At 44.8% G+C, this 27,972-nt stretch overlaps 1 protein-coding gene across 4 annotated transcripts in view; it reads right to left on the bottom strand.

The window, feature by feature from the left end:
- The window catches only part of CUNH10orf90 (chromosome unknown C10orf90 homolog), a 300,739-nt gene that overhangs the window by 81,644 nt on the left and 191,123 nt on the right, over positions 1-27,972 (bottom strand). For 2 of the 4 annotated variants that reach the window (XM_073884707.1, XM_073884709.1), the window contains 2 exons: positions 10,294-10,383; positions 3,389-3,480 (listed from right to left, as the gene is read on the bottom strand). In XM_073884707.1, coding sequence (XP_073740808.1) covers positions 3,389-3,480; positions 10,294-10,383 — 182 coding nt within the window. Of the gene's footprint in view, positions 1-3,388; positions 3,481-10,293; positions 10,384-11,656; positions 11,930-27,972 lie in introns of all 4 variants that reach the window. The other 2 variants (XM_073884708.1, XM_073884710.1) reach the window with 2 other exon arrangements.

The raw sequence follows: 27,972 nt of genomic DNA, 5'->3' as shown, positions 1-27,972 counted from the left end.
AAAAAAAAAAAAAAGAGTATCGGGCGCCTGGGTGGCTCAGTTGGTTAAGCGACTGCCTTGGGCTCAGGTCATGATCCTGGAGTCCCGGGATCGAGTCCCGCATCGGGCTCCCTGCTCGGCGGGGAGTCTGCTTCTCCCTCTGACCCTCCCCCCTCTCATGTGCTCTCTATCTCATTCTCTCTCTCAAATAAATAAATAAATCTTTAAAAGAAAGAAAAAGAGTATCTTTTATCTAAAATAAGATTAACTGATGGAAGATTTGATTTGAAAAGAAAATAATCTTGCTTTTAAAGTAGAACATTCAAGGTCAGAGGAAGGTCAAACGAATAGTGGGATGTCATGTCTTGCTTTGGCAATAAATCACCCATTTCCTGACCATCCTCATACAACACTCACCTGTGTACATTTTCTTTCTCATAAATGCTGCTTTTGAGATATTGATTTCTTTTAAATGTTTCAAACATGATTGTGTGGGGCTGGTAACTGCTTTCCTAGTTTTATGCATTTTATTGACTGTTTTTAACTTTATATTTATGCCTTAAGGCATATTACTATAAAGGCACCATTTCATAAATCGAAGGAAGAAAGAGATAGGCGGCGGATGGTCAGAGAAATCAGATCCTGAGCCATTGGGATGAGAATGCTTCCATTTCTGTAGCAATTTATTTCTCCAAAGGATAAGCATCTAATCCAACCTGTGGCTTTGAAATCTGTATTTTTCTCCACTTGACCAGTCTTCCCTTTTCCCCGGTCGCTCTGCAGCCTACAACCATGTTTGCCAGATGGATGCCTTGGCCCCATGTCTGCACAGATACTCTCTACAGTCCCCTTCCCTTTTTAGTCCACCCAGCATCATCACCACTAAGCAATCTGTCAACCTTGTGGCATTTCATCATGCATGCAAGAGTATTTTTGAATGTAAGAGTTCACTCTGGTATGTAGCGCTAGGGAAAGACTGTTTTGAGACAAATGGAAGAACTGGAGGTTTTCTCCATCTCCGTCCTGAAACTTTTGTCTTTTTCCATGCACTTACAAGAAACCAAAGGACTCGGTACAGTGTCATGTATAACAGTGAAAAGCTGGAAAGAATCCAAATGTATTTTAAAAGGGGATCGGGTAAGTAAATCACAGCAGGCACAACTGCATCGTATTCTGTAGAAATTAAAAATAAAGATTACAAAGAATTTAAATGCCATGGGAAATTGCTTGTGATGGAATGTTATGTAATAAAAGAGAGCTATAAAAGTTGATATACATTATAGTTTTACGTAAAAAAAATTGCATGGGAAAAATAAGGGAACGAAATATATATAAATATTTTTTCCTTATATATTCCTATATTTTCCTAAGTGTCTACATGGAACTGCCATTACTTTTGTGATCAGGAAAATTTAAACATTGTTTTTTCAAAGATGAAAACTCTGTTCCATATTTCATTCCTTTTAAATAATCACTTGGTTGAAGAAGTGCCTGCATATCATTTCTACAGCTTCAACGAATTTTGAAAGGAAAAGTGATCAATCTTCCACTGGCTCCAGAGGAGAGGCGGAGATTTATGGCAGTTACAAAGGAAGGGCATCCATTCGGAGTGTTTCATCATCTTACAGCATCCTTATAACAAACACACAGGGACAAGCTTTAAAAGCTCAAAGTTAGGAGGGAAATTTGAAAGTCATACTACTGATATGATCAAAGTAGACAGTCCAGATCATTCCAAAGCAGATGTTTAGAAGGCGTGATTTCTGGGAGTTCAGTCACAGAAAATGACAGTGTGTGTGTGTGTGTGTGTGTGTGTGTGTGTTTTCTAGAGACCCAGCTACGTGGCCCCAAAGATCTTTATCACTAATAATCAAACTGATTAATTTTAACATCAACAGGAAAATGCTGGAATTTGCCAGCTCAGTGTGAAAAACAGGTGGGAAAGATCTTCAGCTGGTATCTTTCTTAAAAAGAGCAGCAATCGGAGCACCTGGGTGGCTCAGTCGTTAAGCGTCTGCCTTCAGCTGGGATCATGATCCCGGGGTCCTGGGATGGAGCCCCGTGCGGGCTCCCTGCTGAGCAGAGAGTCTGCTTCTCCCTTTCCCTGTGCTCACTCTCGCATGCTCGCTCTCTCGCTCAAATAAATAAATAAAATCTTAAAAAAAAATAAAAAGAGTAGCAATCAATTTCATCATTATCCTGCCCTTCTTAACTGGGTACCTCCTCCCAAGGGTGGTTCTCAAGGATCCACTGTTCCTCCTGCTCATTTCCTTCCCTGCAACCTGACATTCCTTCTCCTGCTCCCCAGAAACAGATGAGTCACAGCCAGGCATCTTTATATCTTCAGAGAGTGAGCTTGGTGCTTCCACACAGAAAGGGCCTGATGCAAGTATTTTAAGTACTGATGACTAGATCTCACACCCAGATTAGCATCCTTTCTCCATCGTGTGGAAGTTCAGGCCTGGGGTCTCTGAGCTTCATGAAATGCAAAGCTAAATCAAAGGATAATACCTAAGACAACCATTTTGGGGGGAGGATTTTTTTTTTACAGATACCCTTGCCACTTTAATCTGTCATGAGACATCGACTCTTCTAATCCCACAATCTCTTAGAACTACAAAAGGTGGTGGCAGATTATCCATTTGTGAAAGACGACACCCTGGATGATTCTTTCAGGCAGGGAAGTCCACATTTTAAGATCTGTTAACTGGGCCTTCCTCTATGCCAGCCCTTTAGAGCAAGATAAGAACAGAAGCTCTGGAGCCCGACAGCTTATGAGCTGGGAGGTTCAGGGCAAGTCAACTACCGGAGGGAGCTACTGGAGCTTTACTTTTCTCGCCTGCAAAATGGGTATAATAATAATACCACCCTCCCGGGATCGTGGGAAAGATGCAATGAGTCAATTAGCCAGAACCTGGTGTGTGACACACTGGCAATATTAACCACCCTGTACAGAGTGCTTTGTTCTCTGGGATCAGAAACATTTCATTTTATAAATACGACCTCTAATTTTCTCCCTATTTCAGACAACTGATGCTTTTCGCAGATACAACGATGTATACCAGCTTGTTAGATTTCCAATTATCTCTTCTCTACCTTCGAAATGTTGCATGGCATCATTCTGTCTCTCTCTGGCAGATTAATTTTGGTTTAAAATTGAGACTCAATCACTGTACTCTCTTATGATACTGTAAATTTACAAATTGTTGGTGAAGATTATAAAATAATTAAATATACAGTGCATCCTTTAATGTAACAAGTCTTAGTCATCGATGGTTAGATCTTCTGCTGCCTTAATTCAGTTTTGACTAAACAAAATAAAATGCAAACACATCATAAGTAGGCCAATGATCATGTTTTATAGTTGGCTGCATTTTGCCGACTACTCGAGAAGTTAGAAATATGTTACCTCGGTGAAGTCAGATTTCTTCTCTGTAACATCAGACTGAAGATTTTTAAAGGCAATTTGATCGTTTGTACTGTACTGGTTGTCCCGTAATCCTAGGCAAAAGGAGATAATATTGCTACTTTTTAGTATATGAAAGGATAAGATGGAATCTATAACTCTACTATAAAGTTCCACGTCACCTAGTTAGGTACTGTACCAGCCAAGGATGAATCTGGTATATTCTGGTCCATGATAAAACCTTGTACAACATTTCCCTCATTCATTCCATCCCCTGGTTTAGGCTCCGTGATTTTACTATTCTTTAGTTTACAATTAGGCTGCAAGATTCCTTCTTTCACGCAGTTGTTTATGTTCCTAGATTCAGTAATAGTTGAACAAGTTTGGACTGCTCACATTCTGCCTCATCCCGAGTTTACACCCAGCAGGAGAGAAAATCACATCTAAGAGGTTCCCAACACCACTAGAATTAAGAAAGGTTGAAACATAAGACCAACTTCCATCCAATCTCTTAACACAACAGTGCTTAAAGGAGCCATGCGTGGCCCAGACACGGAGATTGAAGCTGCTTTGGAATAGCTGGGGATAATTTTGTGATAATACTGCAGGGATAACGGAGACACTGTGGAGAGCCCTCCACAGAGACACCTACCACCCTGATGGCCCAGGATATCCATCAGGTCCAAGGGCACACAGCAGGCGGCCAAGAATTTTGAAACTGGATTCCTGTTCCGGCCCCACCACCCATGAGTTTCGTAAGGATAGATAATGTGGAATTTCCTGATCCACCAAACCTACCCTGCACTCCTCATGGAGCCCTGGATAGAATCCACAACTCAGCAGCACTATGATCCACCTGGGCACCTGTTGCTAATGCGGGAATGTCTACAAACACAGGAAGGTGGAGTAAAAAGGAGTGTTTGTGTGGCCCAGTCTCTGGAGTCCTGGTAACAATGCTGACTTCCAAATGCAGATATTTTGGGGAAAGTGACTTTTCCAGAGCCTACAAGGAATGGTTCCCCAACAGCTAGGGCTGGTGACGAGAAAAAGGAGATTTAAGAAGCACCTCCCTAAGTTAGAGTCCTGTCTTCATCAACTCATGAGAAGCATTCATTAAAAATTTACATATAATTCAAATAACTCAATTCAAAGCATTTTAAAATAACTCAAAGCATTTTATGGGGCAAATGATACGCTATAGTATTTTTATGTTTGGCAGGTTAGCAAAGGGGTCAGGACATGGCTTGCAGGAATTTCAAGGGCCTCTACTGACCCATCCAAAGCCTGCTCATGTCTCACCTCGTCCTTAGGTGACGACAGAGCCCCCATCAGCCCCACCCCATACATGTGGTTGTGCCTCCGTCTCTGCCCATTACCGAGTGACAGAGATAGTCATCCCAGATGATGTGCACAGATTACTTTCCATGAAGTGCAAATATAAGACCTGAAAGATCTCATGGATTTCTGTGCAGAGTCAATACGTCACGATGAGCTGACAATAAAGCTGATGAAGATGGAAATCTCCTGGCTCTAGTCAGGCAGCATCGTGTCAAGAACTCTAAAGTCAGCACCGGCCTGGGGGCCAGCGAAACCCAGGCTGCAGCCCAGTCCAGCCCAGCCTAGCCCCAAATTCAGATGCAGCAGATGAGTTATTCATCTTCTCAGAGTTTCTTTAGCCATAAAATGCAGAGAAGAACACCTCCTGCCCAGCCTTGTCACTGAGGCACTGAGGCTCGTGTGTGTAAAGTAGGTGGCCCTGGGGTGGGACCTGGGGTTAATGCCTGATAAACCACACTGCTTATGACTGTTCATGAGCGTCACCAAAGCGGCACCACCTCCCACCCCAGGCCCACATGGTCACTAGCATCAGACCGCACTCAGTCCCAGAGTCTCTAGCTACATGTGTGACTTTGGGCAAGTCACTCAGCATCCCTTGGCTCCTTGCTGTGAAGTGGGGGTGACAAGGGAGCCAACTTTATAGAGGGACTGGGTAAGTTCAACTGACCTAACTAACTAGCCCTCAGCACAATGCACACAATGCCCAGAACACGATGACATGGGATCAACATCAGCTCCGGGGAAGTGGCCTCACCCCTGTGGGGAGGAGGGACAGCACCAGGGCCAGACAAGCAGGGGCCTGTGGCATTAGTGGCCTGTGGCTGTTACATCAGTGGCCACCAACTTCGAGGCTCCAACAACACAGATGTGATACCTTATAGCTCTGGACATCAGATGTCTAGTGCACGTCTCACAGGGCTCAAGTCAAGGTCTCAGCTGGCTGCACTCTTCGGAAGGCTCTAGGGAGGGTCTGTCTCCTTGCCTTTCCAGCTTCAAGAAGCAGCCGGCTTTCCTTGGCTCCTGGCCCCACGTCACTCAAACTCTGCCTCCACCATCTCTTCTCCTTCTCTCTCTGAGCCTCCCACTTCCCTCCTACCAGGACCCTTGTGATTAGATCGGGTCCACGGATCATCCAGGAGAGCTGTCCCGTCTCAAGGTTCTTCAGTCTGCAAAGTCCTTTTTGCCATGAAAGGTAAGATGTCCACCGATTCTAGGGACATGGACATATTTGGGGGCACCACTGTTATGCCCATCACAGACTAGTTGGGGAGACTGAGGTAGATGCATTGAATGAAATGTAAGGCCTTTAAAACAACAACTATAAAGTCTATGTGGCAAACAAGGGTAAGCACTTACAATGTGCTATTTATTGAAAGAAAGGAAGCAAAAACTTATGAGCCACATAATGGCAACATTAAAAGAAAATGTTCAATATGTGTGAGAATTCCCAAAACCAGTAAACTTGGAACTTGGAGCCATGAACCTAGTTCTGAGTGAAAATGAGGTAGGACTAAAGCCACACAGGAGGATGCCTGACATAATGACCTCAAAGGACGCGAGGAGGTGAGTTACTGGAGTGGTTAAAAGCATAGAATCCGGGAAAGAAAGACCCTGATTCAAATCTATCTCTGCCACTAACCACTTGGTCAATTTAAGTAATTTAGGGTAAGTTACTTAAATTGTCAGGGTTTTATTTTCTCATGTCCTAGGGTGGTGATAAGAAATAATGAGATGATGAATAGCAAGGCCCGAGCAGAGTGCCCAGCATGTGGTAACGACACAAGCCCTCCCACCTGACCACAGAACTGTCACCACCAGTAAAGGCTCCCACCATCAGGTGACCTGCGCTGGCATCTCTGAGGAAGGCAAAGCAGGGGGGACACTTGGGGCAGGTGAGCAAGAACAAAAGTTTTGGCTTTTCCAGCAGTGGGGATCCATCACTCTCATGGGAAAAGGGTTCATGTCTCCAATACAGAAAACGCATTAGCCAGAATGGATTGCACCTGGCCTTGGTCCTGCTCCTGGTGTAAGGACAGGAGGGGTCCAGACCGGTCTGTTCCCTCGCCCCACAGTGGGAGCTGGTCTGGCCCTGACCTCTCACAGGGGCAGCTGAAGTCCACTCTACATCAAGAAATTGTCCTGGTTAAAAGGAAACTGGCAGAGGGTGGGCAGGCCCTGAGCCCCTGCAGGACATACACCAGACAAGTGTATGTCATCACAGAAATCCAGCAACCCTGGGCGGGGCCGAATTCTAGTTGTGTCGCTTTGTATAGGTCACATAACCTCACTGATTCTGGTTTCCCCTCGACGAAATTAGAACCTGGAGCTGTCTCTGTTCATGTCCTGCTGTGGCGGGCTGGCCTATCCCCCAGCTGTTGGGAGGATAGCTGTCAGTGATTCACAGCTTTACTCTTCTCTGAGAACCATCTTCTGGGGAGGCTATGCCTTTCTCTCTGTTTGCCCACCGCCCAGGGTGCGGGGGGGAGGGCAAGAAATGGGTACAAAAGCCAGGAAGCTCTATTATTTATGCTCCGAGTGTAACCCAAGGGCCAGAGTGTACCTGAGACCCCATCAGGGCTCCTTAACTCTCTCACAATCCTTTCCTGGACAGCACCCTCTCCCACATGCCCCCCCAATCCCTGCCTCGGGTTCTGCTTCTTGGAAACCCAATGGGGTCCTACTTCACAGTGTTGTTTAAGAGTGAGGGCTTTCAAAGTGAGGCTCCTAGACCACCAGCCTCTGCATCATGGGTAAACTTGTTAGAAATGCACCTTCTTGGGTCCCATTCACTGTCCTGCAGATCTACTGACTAGAAACTCAGGTGGGGCTTAGCCATCAAAGTTTTAGCAAGCCCTACAGAACATTCGATGCAGCTCAGGTCCAAGAACACTGCTGGTCTTAGGCCAACAAGCTCCTCTTCTACAAATGATGACTTTGAAGCCCCAGGAGGAAACCACATGCTTTTGATGCAAAAACACCCCATGACTTTTAGAAAACCGTATCTAGAGGGTCTAAGTGGACTTTTAATCAATGGCTTCAGTTAAAATGAAGCCATCTAGAATGTCAGCATGTTGACTTTTATTTTGAAATGAATTTAAACATCAGCCTAATTAGCCAAAAATTCATTGCTGGTTTATGGCTCAGTTGTGTTTGGTGCCCAGTGCTCTGGTCCTGTGGCCTCAGGGAGTGTGTCAGCACACGGGCATATCTGGAGAGGTTTTCTCTGCTGAGATCGTTGGAAGGATGGTACGTGCTTCTGTCTCCATCAGCCTGAAACTCTCATCCAAAGCCACCCAGCCCCAACTTTGAGCCCCTTCCCAGAGGCCACAAGCATCATGTCACTCATGAGGCCTTGAGCCAGATAATCCTGGAATCCAGACTTCCTCTCTGGAGGAAGAGGTGCTTTAGCCATGGAATCCAGAGCAAGAATGGATGTAGCACCCAGGGTGCTGGGGGCCCAGGAGAGCAGCTCTCCCACCCACGGCTCAGCAAGCCACGGAGAGAGCACTGCCCACCTAGGGACCCCAGCAGGGTTTGGGAGGGGGATACTTGAAATGGACCCATCGGAGGGGTGGATTTAGACAAATGTCCAAGTGGGGTGAGAGAAGGTGACAGAGCCCGAGCCAAGGCGAACGAGAAAAGCGGGAATGGCTTAAGGTATAAGAGCAGGAAACTGCAGCATATTTGGAGGATGGCCAGTGGCACACTGGGTAAAGCCCAGGGCAGGAGCGAGGGATCCCGACAGTTCCCACACAGCACCCAACACAGCTTGAGCTGTCGCTGCAGAAACAGCACACAAGCACCATGGCGCATTGCCCGGCAAATCACTGCACCAACGTGGGGTGCACCTGGGGAGCGCCCAGCCTTCAGTTAGCTTAGTGAGCACCCTGTCTGGCCTTCCTATCATGCACGTCAGGGACAGAGAAGGCATATTCAGGTGCCCACTTCTGGGACTTGTAAATGCCCTTCCTCATTTTCAGTCTTACAGGAACCACAGATTGCTCAGAGCCTTCACCGTGCTTTAACAATACCTTCTGAAAATATTTTAAAATAGATGTTTCTCAGAATCACTTGTCAAATTTAAATGGAACTTGTCACTTCTGTGGGATCTGACCCTGTTAGCGGCCCAGTGTCTCTGGAAGACCTTTCCACCTTTGACTTCTGGAACAACGGGTCTTCTGTCTTCCTCCCTCCTGGCTACTGTGTCTTGCTTTCCTTTGCAGGTTCTCTCCTTGACCCCCCTGTTCTCCCTCTGGGCTCTCGTGCCAAACCTCAGACACATCGTGGCCTTTGCTTGCTTCATAAACCAATGCCAAGGAAGGACCCAGATCTCATCTGTGAGCATCAGCTAGAACCAGGCTCAAGCTCGGCTAGCTTGAAAGGGAACCAGCCGACTCGCCGCAGGTCGCTGCCACCACCGGCCTCCCCTGCCTCTCCCCCCGTCAACCCTGCACCCATTATCTTGGTGAACAGCCCCCATCCTCCTAGGCCCACAATAGAAGTCGAGGTGTCCCCTTCCACGCCCCTCCTTTCCCCCACTTCCAATGTCCAGCGGAAAGCCAACGCCTATTTTCTCTTACGAAATAGGCTCTGCTCCGTCCCATCTGTTTAATCTCCCCTGTACTGCCTGGTTTCGGCAGGGTCACAGTCAAGCTGGTGACCTCACCAGCCTCGTCTCGTCTGGTTCCCCCCAGACCCCTTGACATCACCAGTTTGTGACCTTGTGGCTCCTTTGAACAACCTAATGAAAGGATGCCCCCCTTGCCCTCCCCACCCCGACACCTGAACAGGGCCTGGGAAACATACACATAAAAACCTGAGCTTGTGTGCATGGGATCCTGGGGCTCCGGGAGACCAGGCTCAAAATCCTTAAAACAAGCCTGCAGCTACTTCCCAGCTGTGGCGGCTTCCATGTCTCTTTGTTCTCAGGTGCCACCTTTCCGATTTTTCCCGCCTAGCTCACTTCTCACCCGGGAAGCCAGAAATCTGAAATCAAGGTGTTGGCAGGGCCATGCTGTTTCTGAAGGACCCGGGGGAGAACCCTCCCTTGCCCTTCGCTAGCTGCTGGTGGTTGCTGGCTGGGCTTAGTGTCCCTTAGCTTATGGCAACAGAACTCTCATGTCTGTGTCCATTGTCACGTGTCTCTGTGTCTGCAAATCTCCCTCTTTACAAAGGGCCCCAGACACTGGATTTAAGGCCCACCCTAATCCAGTCTGACCTCATCTTGACTGTATCTGCAAGGACTCCATTTCCAAATTAGGTCACATTCACAGGTATTGGGGGTTAGGACTCCAACATACCTTCTGGGGGAACACAATTCAGCCCGCATCCGTGCCCCCGACAGGCTGTCACGACCGCCTGCCCCTACCATACTGTTCTGTAATTAACTGTTCACGAGGCTCTCCCTGAGTGGACCGAGGTCTTTAGGGGACATCCTACTCATCTCCTTCCTCCCGTGCCTAGTCCAGCACCTGGCCAACTGAGGACGCTCACGGAATGTTGACCGAATGAACCAATTATTTTCTATTCTGACAAGAGTTACATCTGCGGGGAAAAAAATCACAACATACCTTCCTCGGACAGTTTTATCATATTCCACTGGCGTTTCAAAGACATTTGACTCCGTTTCAAAGGTCTGTTAATGACAAGGATGTTTTTGGCTAAAAAAAGAAGAAGAAGAGCAGGCACCGTTTACATCTGTACCACTCTTGGAATGAGTCAGGCTCCCACCGTCCGCCCTGGGCTGAAGAACCTCAGAGTGTTCTACCTGTGATGAAGTCACCAGAATGTTTATGTGGCAACAAGGATAGGGCAGGGAGTCCACCAGGGTTCCATTTCTCGTTAGCAACAGCAACAATCATCACGTTGATGTTTCTATCTGAGGCTTCTTTGACAAGTAAGAGAAGTTTGCACGACCATTATTTAACAGTTTTCTGCAGAGCACTGAGATGCCAGACAAGGAGCTATGCTTGCTCCTGCCTAAACTCAGATACCAACTTCTCCTCTTCCTCCCCAGAAACTGTGAGTACTTTATTTTTTGCCTGGTTTTGATGATGCTGGTTCTCTTACCAAGCCGCATTTTTACTGTTTAAAAGTTCCCTGAGTATGAAAATGCATTCAGAAAATATCACAATGTTAATTTGTTTAACCCACTTTTAATATGTTACCAAATTCTGCAAACCAGGTTATCTAGAATACTGGGCAATAGGACAGCCTGTTTACCATGCAAGCTATTGTAAGAACAATTGGTTTTCATACAGTTTAATAAAACACTTTTGACACTAAATTATAATGAACATTGTTTTATAATTTATGCCCGACCACATTTGAGGTAGCTTATAATTAGCAAGAAGGATTTTTTTTTTTAAAAAAAGGTAAAACTGCGATAAAAGAAGCAAGTGACAAGCTAAAGAAATCGCTGACCCATAATGCCTGGACTAAAGACGACACTGGCATGGATGAATCACAACCTAAGGGCGAGTTTGCAACAGCCAAGGCCAAAAGGAGACATGATAAATTGCATAACTCATTGCTTTTCAAATGAAATATGCTGTTTCCTAAGGAAAGTAGTTTCATCCCTTGGGATAAGACAGTGAAAGCATGGGTCATTACATAAATGAACAGCACCTCTGTAAGCCTTTTCATAAACACCAAACCAAGGTAAATTTCACTGGATAATCCCAAAGTACTTTGAGACTGGTCAGTGTCACTAATACATCTTAACGGCTAAAATTTCCTTTTCCCTCTCTGCAAGACAATTGATGTTGGATACAGTGTCATCTCCTTCAATGCTCAAAATGGCCTTATGAGGAAGGCGCTATTATCACCCCCGTTTTACAGGTGAGGAAGCTGAGCCTCATTTAAATAACCTGCAAGTGTCACCCATCCAGTGAGCCTCAAGCTAAGACTTTGCGATATTAATGATCGCTGTACCTGTAGAAAAGGTAGAAACGGGAAGAGCCTGTAGATCTGGTAACATCTCTGAAGCCTGAGAAAGTGCCTGGGTTTTGGTGACATGGCTGAGGTGACACCCGGTATCACCACATTCTAATGCTATGACCTCGGACAAGACATACCACCTCCAAGCCTGTGTTTGCTCCTCGGACAGAGAGGCATACTGACATAGACACTGGATGGCTGGGAACTATGAAATGGGATAAATGAAGGTTTTGTGGGCTCAGCACCGTGCCTGGCACCCAACGGGCCCTAGAGAAAACAGAATCCATTATCAGCTACAATTTTACACAGAATTCTTATCTCAGAAAATTAAGGTAATAAAGACGTCTTAAAAGTCTATCCACTAATTTTGCAGCCATTTTGTAGCTGATTTCTGAGATGCCTGGGATCTGAGGCACCGTGTCTCTGGCCCTTGGTGTCCGGGCTGGCTCCCTGGGGGACAGCACAAGGGCTGTGCACCAAATGTGATCGTGCGTATGCACCAGTCTGTAAGCCCTGACGCCCACTCGTGTACAGTATTCCTGTAATCACACCACGAGCTCAGTGCCACAAACGTTTAATGAGAACCCAACATCTTGGAGGACCTGAGTTAGGTGCTAGGGTAGCAAAGATGAATAGGGCACTGGAGTCTCCGTCTTTGAAAAACTCATAGCCTAACGGGGGAAGGAGACACAAAGCTAGACCTCTTTCAATGCCATGTGGATTTGATCATTTCCTCTTATGGACTGTCATCTTTTTAACCGCTTAACTGGGGTGAAATACACATATATAAAGTTACCATCTCAACCATTTGTAGTGTCCAATTCAGCGGCATTCAGTACATTCCCACTGTTATGCAACCACCACCACCATCCAGCCCCAGAACTCTCTCATCCTATACAACTAAATCCCTGTCCCCATAAAAATGAATTCCCCATTCCCCATCCCCCAGGCCCTGGAATCCACCATTCTACTCTCTGTCTCTATAAACTTGACTACTCTAGAAACCTAACATACGTGGAATCATACAGCGTTTGTGCTTTTGCACCTGGCTTGTTTCACTGAGCGTGTCCTCAGAGTTCCTGCGAGCTGTAGGTGAAATCTGCATTTCCTTCCTCTTTAAGGCTGAGTAATATTCCACTGTCTGTTTGGAGCACATTTTGTTTCTCTGTTCATGTGTCGGTGGACACTGGGTTGCTTGCACCCCTCAGTTACTGTGAATAATGCTGCCGTGAACACGGCCATACAAATACTGCTTCGAGTTCCTGCTTTCGATTCTTTCTGCAGGTCACCTTCTGCCTTTCATTCTGATTTCCTGTTGGTCTTATTACCAGATCTTTTCTTAGCAAACACTAGAGTTCTTTTTTTGAAGGGGAGGTAGGGCAAAGAGATAGACGCATGGAGGGATCATTTTAGTAGCCCTCTTAAAAGCATCTTCGAAGGGCGCCTGGGTGGCTCCATCGGTTAAGTGTCTGCCTTCAGTTCAGGTCATGATCCCAGGGTGTTGAGATCAAGCCCCACGTCAGGCTCCCGGCTCAGCGGGGAGTCTGCTTCTCCCTCTCTCCACTCATGCTCTCTTTGTCTCTCTCAAATAATAAGTAAAATCTTAAAAAAAAAAAAAAAAGCATCTTTGAAAAATTATTAATCCCCCCCCCTTTGTACCCACATGCACAGTGGGGAGGGGAGCAGGGAAGGGATCTTGTTTTAAGTCCTTGACAGAGGTAAGCAAGTAAGCAGAGGTGGCCTCTGTCATGTAACCCAAATACCTTCAGTGTGGGCTCCAATGTGGAAAGGAGAGAACACAGCTCCCCTCTCAAAAATGACTCCATGAGTGGGGGAAGGGGGTGCAGCCCAGGTCAGAGAAAACCAGGGCCTCGCAGCGGTGGGGGGCGGGGGGCAGGGCTTCTGCTGGGCTCCCAGGGAATGGGCAGACTCCCATAAGCAGGGGGCCTGGGTCTGGGCAGCACACAGGAACAGCGGAAGAGGTTGAAACAAAGCAGTGTTCCCTCCTTTCTTTTGGCTTTAAAAGGGACACGGCATGACATGGCGGGCAGAGTCCAGAGGGGCGGCAAGGACATTGGGCTCAGATCCCACCTGGCCACTCAACCGTGACCTTGAGCAGGTCAGCCCATCTTCCAGGCTCAGCTTCCCCGTCTGTAACGTGTGGAGTGGCTGTGGCCTGCACGGCCTCAGGGACACTCTAGCTCTGCCACGCAGCCCTGTCCCAAGACTGCCAGCCGCAAGGTGTCGGGCACATTTGCGGGTGTGTGTGTGAGAACACGACGTCTCCACTCCAGCTTCTCTCACCAAGCGGAAAACAACATTACGCACCCTCTTCTCCAAGGAACATCAAGCTCGCTGAACAAAAGTCATTATTACCTGGTACTGAAAGTCACAGAGTGGTTTGAGTTTATAGGGGCCCTTCTGCCTTCACAGGTGGTGGCAGAAAACTGGGACCCTGGAACGGACAACACGGACCGGAAAGAGCCCCCACCCCCACTCCCCTGGTGTGACCCAGGCTGCCACAGGACTGGCTCGGTGGTCTCGCCACGGAGGCAGCTTTCTGGAGGATGAGCGAGGATGAATCGTTGGCTTTGAGATCAAGCCTGGATAGCAACCAAAGAGGCAAGGAAGAAAAATGGGCCATCTCGGAAACCTCCTGCCAAAGAACCTGGAGCTGCCTCGGGCCCACCTCCAACCGCACACTCCAGTGACACCAAGAGAACCTGTCAGCTCCGGGTTCATTATGTAAACAAGCTGCAGAAATATTTTCATAGGATGTCAGCATGGATTTCCTCTCCTCCCCGACGGGCAACGTGACTCTGGTTTGGGGGTCCTCTTCCTCACTGACTCCGCCCGGGCCCGTCTGGAGCCTAGAGCAGGAGCCCGCCGAGAGGAAACCAGGCTGAACCAGGCTGCCCCCTGTGCCGGCCACACGAGGGTGGTGCCGCCCCCGAGGGTGCCTGGACTCCCCTCTCTCATTCTTGCAAACCTCTGGCGTTAAGAGCCTCGGGCAGCACTGGGGCAAGAGCCGCTGGGCCTGACCCAGATCCCAGATCCCAGATGCCAGAGCCCTGCCCTGGAGGAAACCCGCAGGCTGCGAGATGCTCGCCCACACTGGTCTGAGTGTGGCTCCCGAGTGGCCTCCCGATACAGCTCTCCTCCCTGACAGCTTAGCAGCTGTGCTGGCAGGTGAGCGAGGTTGCTCTGCTCACGGGGCGTGCTTCGGGTTTTGAGTGATGCGGGTTTTCCGTCTTTGCCGTTATCCCGGTTGCTCTTGGGGCAAAGATCCAGAGCTCTGAGTTCCCTACTCGTCCCTCCTGCTCTAACGGACCCTGAACGCAGGCAAGAGCCGGGAAAACCATCCCCTGAAACGTGGAGGCATCTCAGGATCGAAGGGTACTGGCTTGTTCACACCTGCCACTTTGCAAAAAACAGGAAACCGAGGCTGGGTGTAGGGCAGGGCTTGCCGGAGCAGCTCCAGCTGGGGAGTGGCGGAGTCAGGCTCCCTCCTGGGAGAAAGCCCTGCTCTCCAGCTCTCCCTCACGCTATCTTCTACTGCATCCCTCCCAGCTGGGCTGACCTTTCCTTTCTGCAGCTGATTTTTTTTTTTAATAACAGCTTTATTGAGCTATAACTCACATACCATAAAGTTTACCCCTTACAGTGTACCATCCGATGGTTTTGTATATTGACAAAGTCGTGCAACCATCACCACTAACTGATTCCTGGACATGCTCATGGCCCTCCAGAGAAGCCCCCTACCCATTACTCCCCGTCACCCCTTCACCCCAGTCTCTGGCAACCACTAATCTTCTTTCTCTGGATTTGCTTATTCTGGACATTTCCTATAAATGGACTCATACAGCATGTGGCCTTATGTGTTCGGCTTCTTTCACTGAACATCACGTGTCTAAGGTTCATCCCTACTATAGTACGTGCGAGGTTCTCATTCCTTTCTGTGGCTGAATAACATCCCGTTGCAAGGATACACCACGTACCGTGCATCTGTTCATCAGCTGATGCACATTTGAATTGTTTCCACTTTTTGTTTTAATGAATAATGCTACTATGAACATTTGTGTACAAGGTTTTATGTGGATGCAGGTTTTCTGTCCCATGGTTACATACCTAGGAGCAGAATTGCTGGGTCCTAAGGTAACTCCATGTTTAATTTCTTGGGGAAATGTCAAACTGTTTTCCAAAGTGCACCATTTTAAATTCCTACTAGCAATGTATGTATGAGGGTTCCACTTTTTCCTCATCTTTGCCAAGACTTGTTCCTCTCCATCTTTTTTTAAAAAATATTTTATTTATTTATTTGAGATAGAACATGAGCAGGGGGAGGAGCAGAGGCAGAGAGAGAAACAGGCTCTTTGTGAGCAGGGAGCCCGACACGGGCCTCGATCCCAGGACCCCGAGATCATGACCTGAGCCAAAGTCAGATGCTCAACTGACTGAGCCACCCAGGCGCCCCTCCATCTTTTTGACTAGAGCCAGCCCAGTGCCATCTCATTGTAGTTTTGATTTGCATTTTCCTAATGAAAATGTTTTATACCTTTTCATGTGATTATTGGCTATTTGTATGTCTTCTCTGGAGAAAGGTCTATTTTTAAATTGGGTTACTTGTCTTTTTATAGCAACTCTAGGAAAAAGATGCTTAATGATGCCTCTGTTTCCCCCACCCCCATAAATGACTGAATGGAACAACAGAGATTCACAGATCCCCATAAGACAGCACTTCACATCAACGTACCTTCACTGTGAGTGGCATCACTACATGGAGCCTAAGAGAATGTTCTTTGGCATCCTACAGCTAAGAGCTTGAATTTACCTTGACCACATAAAAACTTAGTGACTTCGAGAGAGAGAGAAAAAAGTAACAGACTCTTTTTTTTTAAATTTTTTTAAAGGATTTTATTTATTTATTGGACAGAGAGAGACACAGCGAGAGCAGGAACCCAAGCAGGGGGAGTGGGAGAGGGAGAAGCAGGCTTCCTGCGGAGCAGGGAGTCCAACGCGGGGCTCGATCCCAGGACCCCGGGATCACGACCCGAGCCGAAGGTAGACGCCCAACGACTGAGCCACCCAGGCGCCCCAGACTCTTAAATACAGAAAACAAGTGGTTGCCAGAGAGGACGTGGGAGGTTGGGTGGGGGGTGAAATAGGCAAAGGGGATTAAGAGTATATTTATCCTGATGAGCACTGAGGAATGTATAGAAATGTTGAATCCCCCAAAACTATATTACACTGTATATTAACTAAGTGAAATTTAAATAAAAACTTTAAAAAAGTTGAATCATTGTATGTCCACCTGAAACTAATAAAGCACTGTATATTGACTATACTTCAATAAAAAATAAATAACAAAAAATTTGTGACTTAGACAAGTCACCTAATTCTCTCTGCCTCAGTTTCCCCATCTATAAAACAGGGATCATGACATCTATTTCACTGGAATGTTACGAGCAATAAGAGAGAAGACACGCTGAAAACCCTTTGCATGTGGCTTAGTGTATAGGAAGCACCCAATACAATTCTCTTATTTATTTATTCAGTGAATATATATATATAGCATCAACCATGGGCCAGTGTAGGCCCTGAAATCACAGCAGTGAGCAAAACAGACAGAAAATCTCTGCCTCGTGTGGAGCTTATATGCAGTTTAACATTTTAGCAAAAGTTAATGATTCTAGTTATTATTATAATTCAACATTTTTACTCTTGATTGCAAAGTAAGTACCAGCTCATCAGAAACCAGAAAACTAGAATGACAAGATAAAGTTTCCCTAATGAACTTGAACTTTGCAGAGAGATGAACCATTAGTTTCAGTAATTACAGCTCTCCTGCTGGCTTCCCAGAAAGGCCTTTCCATCCTTTACGCTTGCACAGAGACATGAAGGGGAGGTGCCTAAGAAGAAACCCAGCAGTGGGTCCACCAGGTCTTAGGAATATGAAAAAAAGGAGCAAACACCAAGATTTGGCACTTCCAGGTATCTGAGCAAAGAGAGGGATAACACACTTACCAGTCTAAGGGGGTTTTAGAAGCTTAAGAACAGATCATTTTTTTTTTTTTACAAATAGGCTAACGAAGAAAATGAGAAGTGTACCTGGGTAGAAAAAGCAAGCCGAGCCGCTCTTGCTTCTTGAAAAACATGTGGGGTAGGGCTAGGTGGGGCTAAACCTGAAACTGAATGAAGGGTAACACTTGAGAGCTCGTCTGGGCATGGGGAGAAAACCTTCCTGAGCAAATAAGGGTGCAGGGTCACAGGGAACCCGCTCTGTTGGGAGGTCAGTGGAAACACACAAAACTGACCTGTACTCAAGGCCAGGTTCGCCATGGACTAGCCATGTGAACCAAAAAGTTGCTTGCCTTGTTTTGATTTCCTCATCTGCACAACGGGTTCATCAATTCCAACCTCATCCAGCATGCTGGTTAGACTCTCAAGTCCTTCTAAAGGAACAATCCCACCACTTGGGTTGGGAGGTTTTTAGCATAACCTAGTTGTTGATGCCCAGCTTACTGTCGGATTCTCTGGGATGCCCAGATGACCACAGCCTCTTTGTGTGTGTGAGGGGATATGTCAAGCCTGGGAGGACAGGAATATCAATGGTCTGCTTTTTGGAAAAATTCAGAGACACAAATAGTCAGGGCAGAGGAATTGCCCTATCAGATATAAAAAATTTACTTTAAAGATGTAAAGAAAATGTCAGTGCATTGCTATAGGAATAAAAAATAAACAAAAAAACAACTAGTGGAAAAGAATAAGGAACCCAGAAAGAGACACTCCCATATATGAAATGTGAAAAATAATGAGGTTGTATGGATAAAAACAAACCATAATAAATGATGCTGGGACAATTAGTTGTCATTACTTTAAAAACCAAAATTTGTTCCCTACTTCTTACCACGCGCACAAATCAACTCCAGATAATCTAAAAATTAATCTGAAAGGTAAAGCTTTAAGACTATTAAGAGGGGTGCCTGGGTGGCTCAGTGAGTTAAGTGTCTGCCTTTGGCTCAGGGTCCTGGGATGGAACCCCACATCAGTCTCCCTGCTCAGCCTGCTTCTCTCTCTCCCTCTGCCTGCCATTCCCCCTGCTTGGGCTCGCTCTCTCTCTCTCTCACTCTCTGCCAAATAAATAAGTAAAATCTTTTTTAAAAAAGTTTTTAAGAAGACTGCTAAGAGATAAAATAATTAATATCTTTATGATCTTAGGTCAGAAATTATATCTTTAAAATTTAAAATGTTCCCAAAGCAAACACTACTAAATAAAAGTTTGATTAATTCAAGTATTTTTTAATTTAAGGATTTCTGACCATTAATAGTGTGATAAAAAGCAAGCTACAAATTAGAAAAAGATATTTGTAGCCCACAAAACAAAGAGAGAGTATCAAAACTAAAAAAACTTCTGTATCTGAAACTAATGATACTCTATATATGATAATTAATTGAATTTAAATAAAAAAGTGAAAAGCTTCTATAAATTAATTTGAGAAAGACTAGCAACTCAATGGAAAAATAGGCAAAGACAGAATACAACATTTCTTGGAAGAGAATGTTCAATAAGCAACTGAAAAGATACAGATATACATATATATACCTATTATATATATAAAATATATAAAATGAGGTTATTTAGCCTCATTCGTGACGTTATTCATGAGGCTGAATAACCTCATTAATAAATAGAGAAATGAAAATGAAATCATAATAAGAGACCATTTCATATCTACCCAACTGGTAAAAAAATAACACAATGGAATATTATGCAGCCATCAAAAGGAATGAGATCTTGCCATTTGCAACGACGTGGATGGAACTGGAGGGTGTTATGCTGAGTGAAATAAGTCAATCAGAGAAAGACATGTATCACATGACCTCACTGATATGAGGAATTCTTAATCTCAGGAAACAAACTGAGTGTTACTGGAGTGGTGGGGGGTGGGAGGGATGGGGTGGCTGGGTGATAGACATTGGGGAGGGTATGTGCTACGGTGAGCGCTGTGAATTGTGCAAGACTGTTGAATCACAGATCTGTACTTCTGAAACAAATAACGCAACATATTTTAAGAAAAAAGAAAAAGAAGAAGATAGCAGGAGAGGAAGAATGAAGGGGAATAAGTCAGAGGGGGAGACGAACCAGGAGAGATAATGGACTCTGAAAAACAAACTGAGGGTTCTAGAGGGGAGGAAGGTAGCGGGATGGGTTAGCCTGGTGATGGGTATTAAAGAGGGCACATTCTGCGTGGAGCACTGGGTGTTATGAACAAACAATGAATCATGGAACAGTACACCAAAACAAATGATGTAATATATGGTGATTAACATAACAATAAAAAATTTTAAAAAAAGTAACAATACTAGTTATCGCTAAAGACGTGGGGCAACAGCGACTCCTGTGCATGGCTGGTGAGCATCAGCTAATAGAACCACTGTGAAGGTAACCTAGTGAAGGTAAAGATGAGCAATTTAGCTCTTACTTACAGTATTTCATCAAAATCTAACACTTCATCAATTATAAGATGTACCGCTATTTTCTGTATCAGCAAGAAAGAAAACTTCCAATTATGCTCTAAGATGCCACTAATTTTAAGACACATTCTGATTTCATATATATTAAAATATTTTAAAAATGCATTTTAGGATAAAAGAAATATGGCGTGTATGTAAAATAAACCTGTTCATCAACACCAGGATTTACAAGACTGTCCATAGCATCATGCTTTTAATGGCAAAAACCTGAAAACAACCAAAATGTACTTTGATAGAGCTTATAAACAGTGAGATAGTCAACAATCCAGCAGTGAAAATAAATAAACTACAGGTACACTCATCAACATGGGTGACAAAAAGCAAATCAAAATAAGAGCAGAAATTAATGAAACAGCAGGGGGGGAAATGAAAAAAATTAATATGGCCAAAATTGGGGCTTTTGAGGGGAAAACAACAAAATCAATCAAGAGAAACATTAAAAACACATACAAATAGACACTGTCAAGAATGTGTTGAGACTACAGGCATGAAAAGGATAATGAGCAGATATTATGAATACATTTTAAAGGAATAAATTCAACAAAACAGAAAAGATGTACAAATTGCTTAAGAAAAATACAACTTACCTAAAAAAATAAAAAACAATTTAAAAAAATAATAAATAAAATATAACTTACCAAAATTGACGCAAGATAAAACAGAAAATCTTAAGAGTCCTTTAGCCAATAAAGAAATTCAGTCATTATCAAAAACCTTTTTATAAGGAAAACTCCAGGCACAGATGGCTTCACTGGAAACAAGGAATAGAATGAGATGGAAGAAAACCAAGTCTTAGCTCAAGCAGCCCGTAGGCATATTTGAGAAAGATGAACTTTAAGAAAAAAAATAATGCCAATACTACAAGACTCTTGAGAAATTAGAGGCAGCCAGCACACCCTACCACAGACGAACAGCAATGACAAAAAATATATAGAGAGAGAAAGAAGGATTATGGATCGATGTCCCTCATGAACATGGGTCATTGGTTCTCAGCTGGGGTAGTTTTGCCTCCCAAGGGACATTTGGCAGCATTACCTGCAGAAGTTTCTAGTTGTCACTGCTGGAGGAGCAGGTACTAGCTACTGCAGATGTTCCTTTCCAAGAAGGCACAGAGGCTGGGCTCTGAGATCACCCCGCCCCCCCAGTGGCTGGCATCACAACTACATCTTTATCCCATACCTCAGCACTTCCCTTGGCCTAAGGAACTCTCAGACCTTGGGCCTGGAGCTTTTACTGGGTTCCATCAAAGTAGGGTGACCCCAGATCAAACTCCAGTAAGTGGAGTCAGGACTCATATGCAGAGTGAGCAAAAAACAAGCATTCTTTAAAAAAAGGGGGGAGGGGCCTTGCCTCTACACTGCTAAGCCCCATTCATATAAGCCCAGCAGGAGTCCCAATAGTGCCATTTTGGAGTAAGTCCCTTTCAACTCAGGAAATCTGTCTTACGATTTAAGGCCCAGCCCAAACTACTTCTCTCTGGAAGCTTTTGCCCCCAGAAAAAAAACAACCAGTTGCTCTTCTGTGTTTCCAGGGCACTTCTCCCCAACGTAGTGTAGTGGTCAACAGTTGCTTGCCTAGGTGGAATGGATCTCGTAGGGACAGGAGCCTCCACCTTGGCATCCCCACTGCCTAATCTGGTGCTTGGGGAGGTAGAGTCATGAGACATGAACTCAGACATTGGAGGGCCTGACACCAACTTTGACTTTAGCAAAGATAACTTTTCACAGCCCATTTCCCATCTGTAACGTGAGAATAAGCACCCCGCCCACTTTAGGGAATTACTTACTCGCTCACTCCCCAGGGAAGAAAAAATGATGATGCCACAGGGTCCTTACAACCTTCATTTTTCTACTAAGAAATATCAAAATCCCTAGAATGGATTCCCAGTTTATTTGTTGCTGCTGTTTTCTTGTTCTGCTTTCCTCCTCCCTCAGCAAAGTGACAGAAATGGGGCATAACCGGTGAGTCTGGAAACCCTCAGCAGGCTCCCATTCACCTGGCATGCATACGTGGGGACACGGCACTGTCTTTCAACACCCTGGCCAGGTCTGCACAGGACTGATTCCCTTGGCGAGTCTCTGTGGGGTCACAGTTGCCCCCATAAACTCCATGCTTCCAATGGGAACAGAAACCAGCCACTCCCACCTCGCTGAGAAGGAGCTGATGCCTAGGTGGCTCGCTCACAGCATCCGAGGTCCCACTCACAGGAGGAGCCATGTATTTTCATTTCAAGGCCCAGAAAATTCTTAAACAGATCTCCAAATATATCACGATATTCTTAATAGATTCCCGCTACCAAATTCCAAAACATGACTTTATGCTCTACAGACCTCATTAAATCAAGTGCATTGTTTGAAATCCATGGATGTAAAGGAAATGGGGAGGAAAATATTTACACTGGAAACCCACCACAGCAGGGATTCTGATTCTAGAGATAACTTTTTTTCATTTTCCTTTAATGTGTCTTGGATCTTGCCATTAGAACTAAAAGCGTAGCTTGTTTTGTTTTTTTTTTGTAGGCCACAGACAAGCACTCTCCACTTTCCGTCTACCCAGTCAGGCCTTTCCCCTCAGAACCTCTGTGTTAGGGAGCCTGGCACAGAAAACGATGAGCCATAAAAACCCCAGTGAGTAGCACAGCTAGGCTGGGATGCCCTGCGCACACCAGCTTACACCCACATTAGGTGCGAGTGCTCTAATCCCTGCCCGTGGTACCTCTTCCGCAAGGAAAATAGAAGTTGTCACTTCAGGAACCACGATTAGGCAATAGGTGGGGCAGAATCTTGATTCCTACTCTTTTTCCTATTGGTGTGGAACAAAGGTGCAGCCCCTAAAGAGCCATCTGGGGTACAGGAGGGACATGGTTAGGGGGGAAGCCCACCCTTTGCACGTTACTGATCCTGGAAGGGGCCTCTTCAGTGGTGCTGCCCTGGGAATCAGCGGGCACTGACATGGGAACCAGGTCTGCAGTCTGGGACGAGCAGTCCCGCTGTAGCACACAGAACATCCTCCATCTGTGCATGGGCGAGAGGGTTTGATACAACTTTGAACTTGGGAGGGGGGTGCTGGGGGGGTGGTGGTTTGAAGCAGTGTTCAGTAAGCACTCTTTGGCAAATATGTTGAAGACCCTCTCGTTGCCCTAGTCCTAATTCCGCGCAAGATCAGGAAAGAGTGAAGCCTGTTCCTGTTTCCTGAGTGTGGCAGGGATGCAAACCCAGTCCTGCCCGACACCAAGCCAAAGCTTCCCCACCAAGCTGCACTGGCTGCAAGGAAAGATAGTTTCCCCACCTGTGCTCTCAATACTGAGACCATCCACCATAAAACAATGCGGTGGGGATATTTGTGTTCTTACAGACAAAAATGCCCTTGAACTCTTTCAGAGCCCTGCCTGAGTCTGATAAAAATGTCTGCCATTCAAAAGCAGCCCTGAAAATCCCACAGCAAGAAGTCTGGCCAGGTAAGGAGGCTCGGGGTCCTTGATCACCGGCTTTTGGTTTCCCCTAAAACAAGCTTCCAAGGGCTGCATTTGGCAAGTCAACCATTCCCCCGCCCAGTCCTCAGAAGCTGGAATACAAATGCCCAAGATTAAACAAACACGGGGACGTAAAAATAAAGAGAAATGTAAGTGGGTTTGGGGCTTATCTTTTTTCTCAACAAAAGATAACAGGTAATTGCTTTTTTATCACTAGCACTTGAAATTTGAAAGTAAAGAAGGAGCGAGGCTTGATATCACACCTAAACTTGGCAGTCCATTGATCCTTAACTTCCACTTCTGCTGAGGACCAGTAGTCAAACAACCCTGATGCTCGTATACAATTCAATAAGAAAAAGAGCCAAAAAGCAGCAAAGGAAATGTCAACCATGTCATTTCCAACAGGAGGGCTTTCTGTGTAGATTTTGTTAACTGATTACATATATACACACCTGCCCTTCACCACCACCCCCAAAAAAGTTTTAAAATGCCATCGATTCTCTAAATGCAGCCTTCACCAAAGAAGAGACATCTGGACGAGGGGAATGAGATGCTTCGTGGCCTCCCCAGGAAAGGAGAAAGCTGTTGCTTAGCAACCTGCCCCCCCCAACTCCTGCCAGTTACCTGGCTCTTGTGAAAACTGAACATCTTTAACAGACACAGGTCTTGCCTGCAGCTGCCAAGCAAAGCACTTTGCAGGGGAGCACCCTCTCTTTCCTCCCCAGGGGCTCTTCCATACAGTGATGCAGAGGGAGCAAAAGAGCCCCGTGTCTGAGCTTCCTGGCTTGTTTCCTTCTGAGATGAAGATCCTCAGGTTATTCCCCACTTAAGTTCTTCCGCAACTCAGCTCAACAGAATTTACTTTTTTCTGTCTAAGAGTTCTCTGGATGTTCAAGAAATTGCATGGCCCAGCAGAGAACCTGCGGTCTCTCTCATCTGGAGGTAATTCTCCGGGTTTCGATTTGTTACTGAAAATCTTGAAATCAAAATGATTTATTGAATATTGTCATGGGTTAAACTGTGTCTTCCCAGAATTCGTATGTTGAAGTCCTAAGGTGCTCAGGCTGAAATGAGGTCATTAGGATGGGCCCTGATCCAATACGGCAGGTGTCCTTATAAAAGGGGGGAGCTGGGACACAGATGGGCTCACAGAGCGGAGGGTGACACACGAACAAGACAAGGAACGTCAGAGGTGGCCAGCATCCCACCAGAAGCGAGGACGAGAACGACAGAACAGATTCAGAAGGAACCAACCCTGCCGAGGACACCTTGATTTTGGACTTCAAGCCTCCGGAGCTGAGAAGTAATGTTTCTGCTGTCTGAGCTGCCCAATGTGTAGTCCTTCGTTTGGGGGGCCCAGAAAACCCATACTGCTGTTCCCCACGTATCATAAGCTGCTACAGGTGTCACTCCCTTTCCCATGGAGCCCCCACGGCTCCCCAGGTATGATTCACCAGAGTTAGCACCTAAGGAAGCCGTGGCTTAGCAAAACGGTGTGACTTGTCTGACACCCCACAGCTCCCAAGTACCGGAGCTGGAATTCACAGTCAAGTCGGGGGCCTCCAAAGACCACACTCCTAACCCCCTTGCTATTGTCCCTCTGCTCATTCTAGATGTGGCTTCCTTCACCCTGCAACGAGCGGCTTCCCCCGGAAGTAACTAACAGCAAAGCTAACTGCTAACAAGGGCAGGGAAACCCGAGAAGCCAAGGCACTAAGAAATATTTAACGTGTCGATGGGAGGCATAGTGCCAGCTGAGCTCAAGCCAGGAAGTGGTCCTTGGCTGACAGGCAAGAGATTTCTGCTGCAGCAAGATGAGCCGGGAGCAAAGTTAGCTTTGAAGTTTATTAAACCTCTGTGTCTCTAGGGCCAGGGGGAGAATGAGCCTGGAGGGGCCCTGCAGTCCTAGCGCTGGGCAAAGCCATGAAGAGGGACCTTCCCAGCACAGTCCCAGCAGAGCGGGGCATTTAGGAAGGTTTTTTTCACATTTGCAACACTGGACAATTGTATTGTCATTTGGATTCATGCATTTAGCAGACTTCCGTGAAGAGAGTAGAAACCCACGTAGGGCTCTGCTCCACAACAGAGAGGCTAAAATCACCACAGGCAAATGAAGGTGAATTGGTATCACAAACAAGGTCACCATGTTCAGAAAACTAAACCCATGGTGGGGGGAGGTGTGGAAATATCTTTATTGTTAGTGGGAGTCTGTGCAGTAGCATTTTATGATCTGATGAAGGTTCCCCATCAAAGAAGCCACCTCCATCTACTACATTATTTAAAGGGTCAGATCATATAAATAAATGCATCATAGCGATTCTTCAGTCACACAAACCTTCAGCCAAATGCTATAGAAATAAATTCATTCTATAAATGCAACATACATGAAATGATCAAATATTAAAATCTTATTAAGATATTTTAATGAAGCAAAAGAAATATAATGTTTATTTTGTGATTTTTATAAAGTGGGCAAAATTTCTAAGACCACTAGTATTTGGAAAAGGTTATAAATTAAATTTTCCCAGGAGTTACTTATTAAACACATCACATGACTTCTTGTTTCTTTGCCAATTAAAAAAAAAAAATGAGACTTCTTGTGATAAAATATGAAGTCCCATACAAGGAAACCTTGGTTGCTGGGAACAAAGCAAGCATTCCCAAGATGACAGGGGTGCTGCTGACACAGTAGCATAAGGAGGGAAGAGAAAAGCTGGACTGGAAGAGAGGAAACTCTTGTGACTTCAGACCATGTGACTGTCTACCTGGGAACTCTAGGGTCTAAGCCATAAATGATTAGAACCACTGGCAGAGCTGAGTGGTTAAAGCACCATCAAAAACTACCTCCAAGAGCAACTACTTTCTCAAAGAGCAGCAATAACCAATTAACAAATCATCAGAAGAAAAAAATTAACAATGGCAGGAAAATTATGAAACATCCAGGAATGCACCTAACAAGAACTATGCTACGCCTATGCCGAGAAAATCATAAAGTTATATTGGAAGAAACAAAAGAAAGGCTCAGTGGATGGGGGAGCATGCCACGTTTCTGGATGAAGAAGTCAAAATTGAAAGTAAATTCTGCCTAAATTAACTTATATATTCCAAATTTAATTTTAAAAATTGACCATAAATAAATAAAAGATGAAATAAAAAACTGAAAATGTGATTCCTAGATGTATGTGGAAGAGAGAATACATAAAGCATACTCAGGTCAATTTTGAGAATATATAGTAAGAGCGTGATATTGCCATAATACATATCAAAACTTACAATTCAAACAGTGTGGCCCCAGTTAAGAGCAATGAAATAAAACAGAGAGTAAGACACCTATGCACATTGGAGGATTTACTATCAACAAGACATTACCAATCAAAGAGAATAGGATTGGTATTGGTAATCCATTTAAGGATAAGATAATCCTATGGCCCTATTTAAAGCCATTCACAAAACTAAACTTAAAATGGATTAAAAGGGTAAATGTAAAAAAAGTGAAATTAAAAAAATAAAAGAATATTTTTTATAATATTGGAAGTCTTCTTAAAGAAGACAAAATACCCAGAGACCATAAGATTAACAACTGAAGTATGAAATAATGAGTCACTTTTATATGACAAATGTTGTTACATGCAAAATTAAATGACAAGCGCCGTGAATTGTGTAATACTGATGAATCACAGACCTGTACCTCTGAAACAAATAACACATTATATGTTTAAAAAAAAAAAAAGAAGATAGTAGAAAGGTAACAATGAAGGGGGGTAAATCGGAGGGGGAGACGAACCATGAGAGACTATGGACTCTGAGAAACAAACAGGGTTTTAGAGGGGAGGGGGGTGGGGGCATGGGTTAGCCCGTTGATGGGTATTAAGGAGGGCACGTTCTGCGTGGAGCACTGGGTGTTATACGAAACTATGAATCATGGAACACTACACCAAAGACTAATGATGTAATGAATGGTGACTAACATAACAATAAAAAAAATTTTAAAAAAATAAATAAATAAATAAAACCTTAAAAAAAAACATAATAAAATTAAATTAAAAAATAAAATAAAATAGCCAATAATAAAAAAAATTTAAATGGCAAGCAACAGACTGGAAGAAAACATTAAAAGGAAAAATATACAGGATATAAAATTAACTTCAATGATGGTATTAGAATTCACTTTATAAAAGTAAGTAAATGATTTGAACATGGATTTCACAGAAAAATAAATACCAGGGGATAATATTCAACTAAAAATTCTGGAGCTTTTTAGCAACTGGAAAGTATAAATTAAAACATTTAAATAAAATAAAAT

Source organism: Callorhinus ursinus, unplaced genomic scaffold (assembly GCF_003265705.2).
Source record: "Callorhinus ursinus isolate GAN/ISIS: 27379988/994484 unplaced genomic scaffold, GSC_fseal_2.0 scaffold58, whole genome shotgun sequence".
Lineage (NCBI taxonomy): Eukaryota > Metazoa > Chordata > Mammalia > Carnivora > Otariidae > Callorhinus > Callorhinus ursinus.
This window is presented reverse-complemented; position numbering and strand designations above follow the sequence as displayed.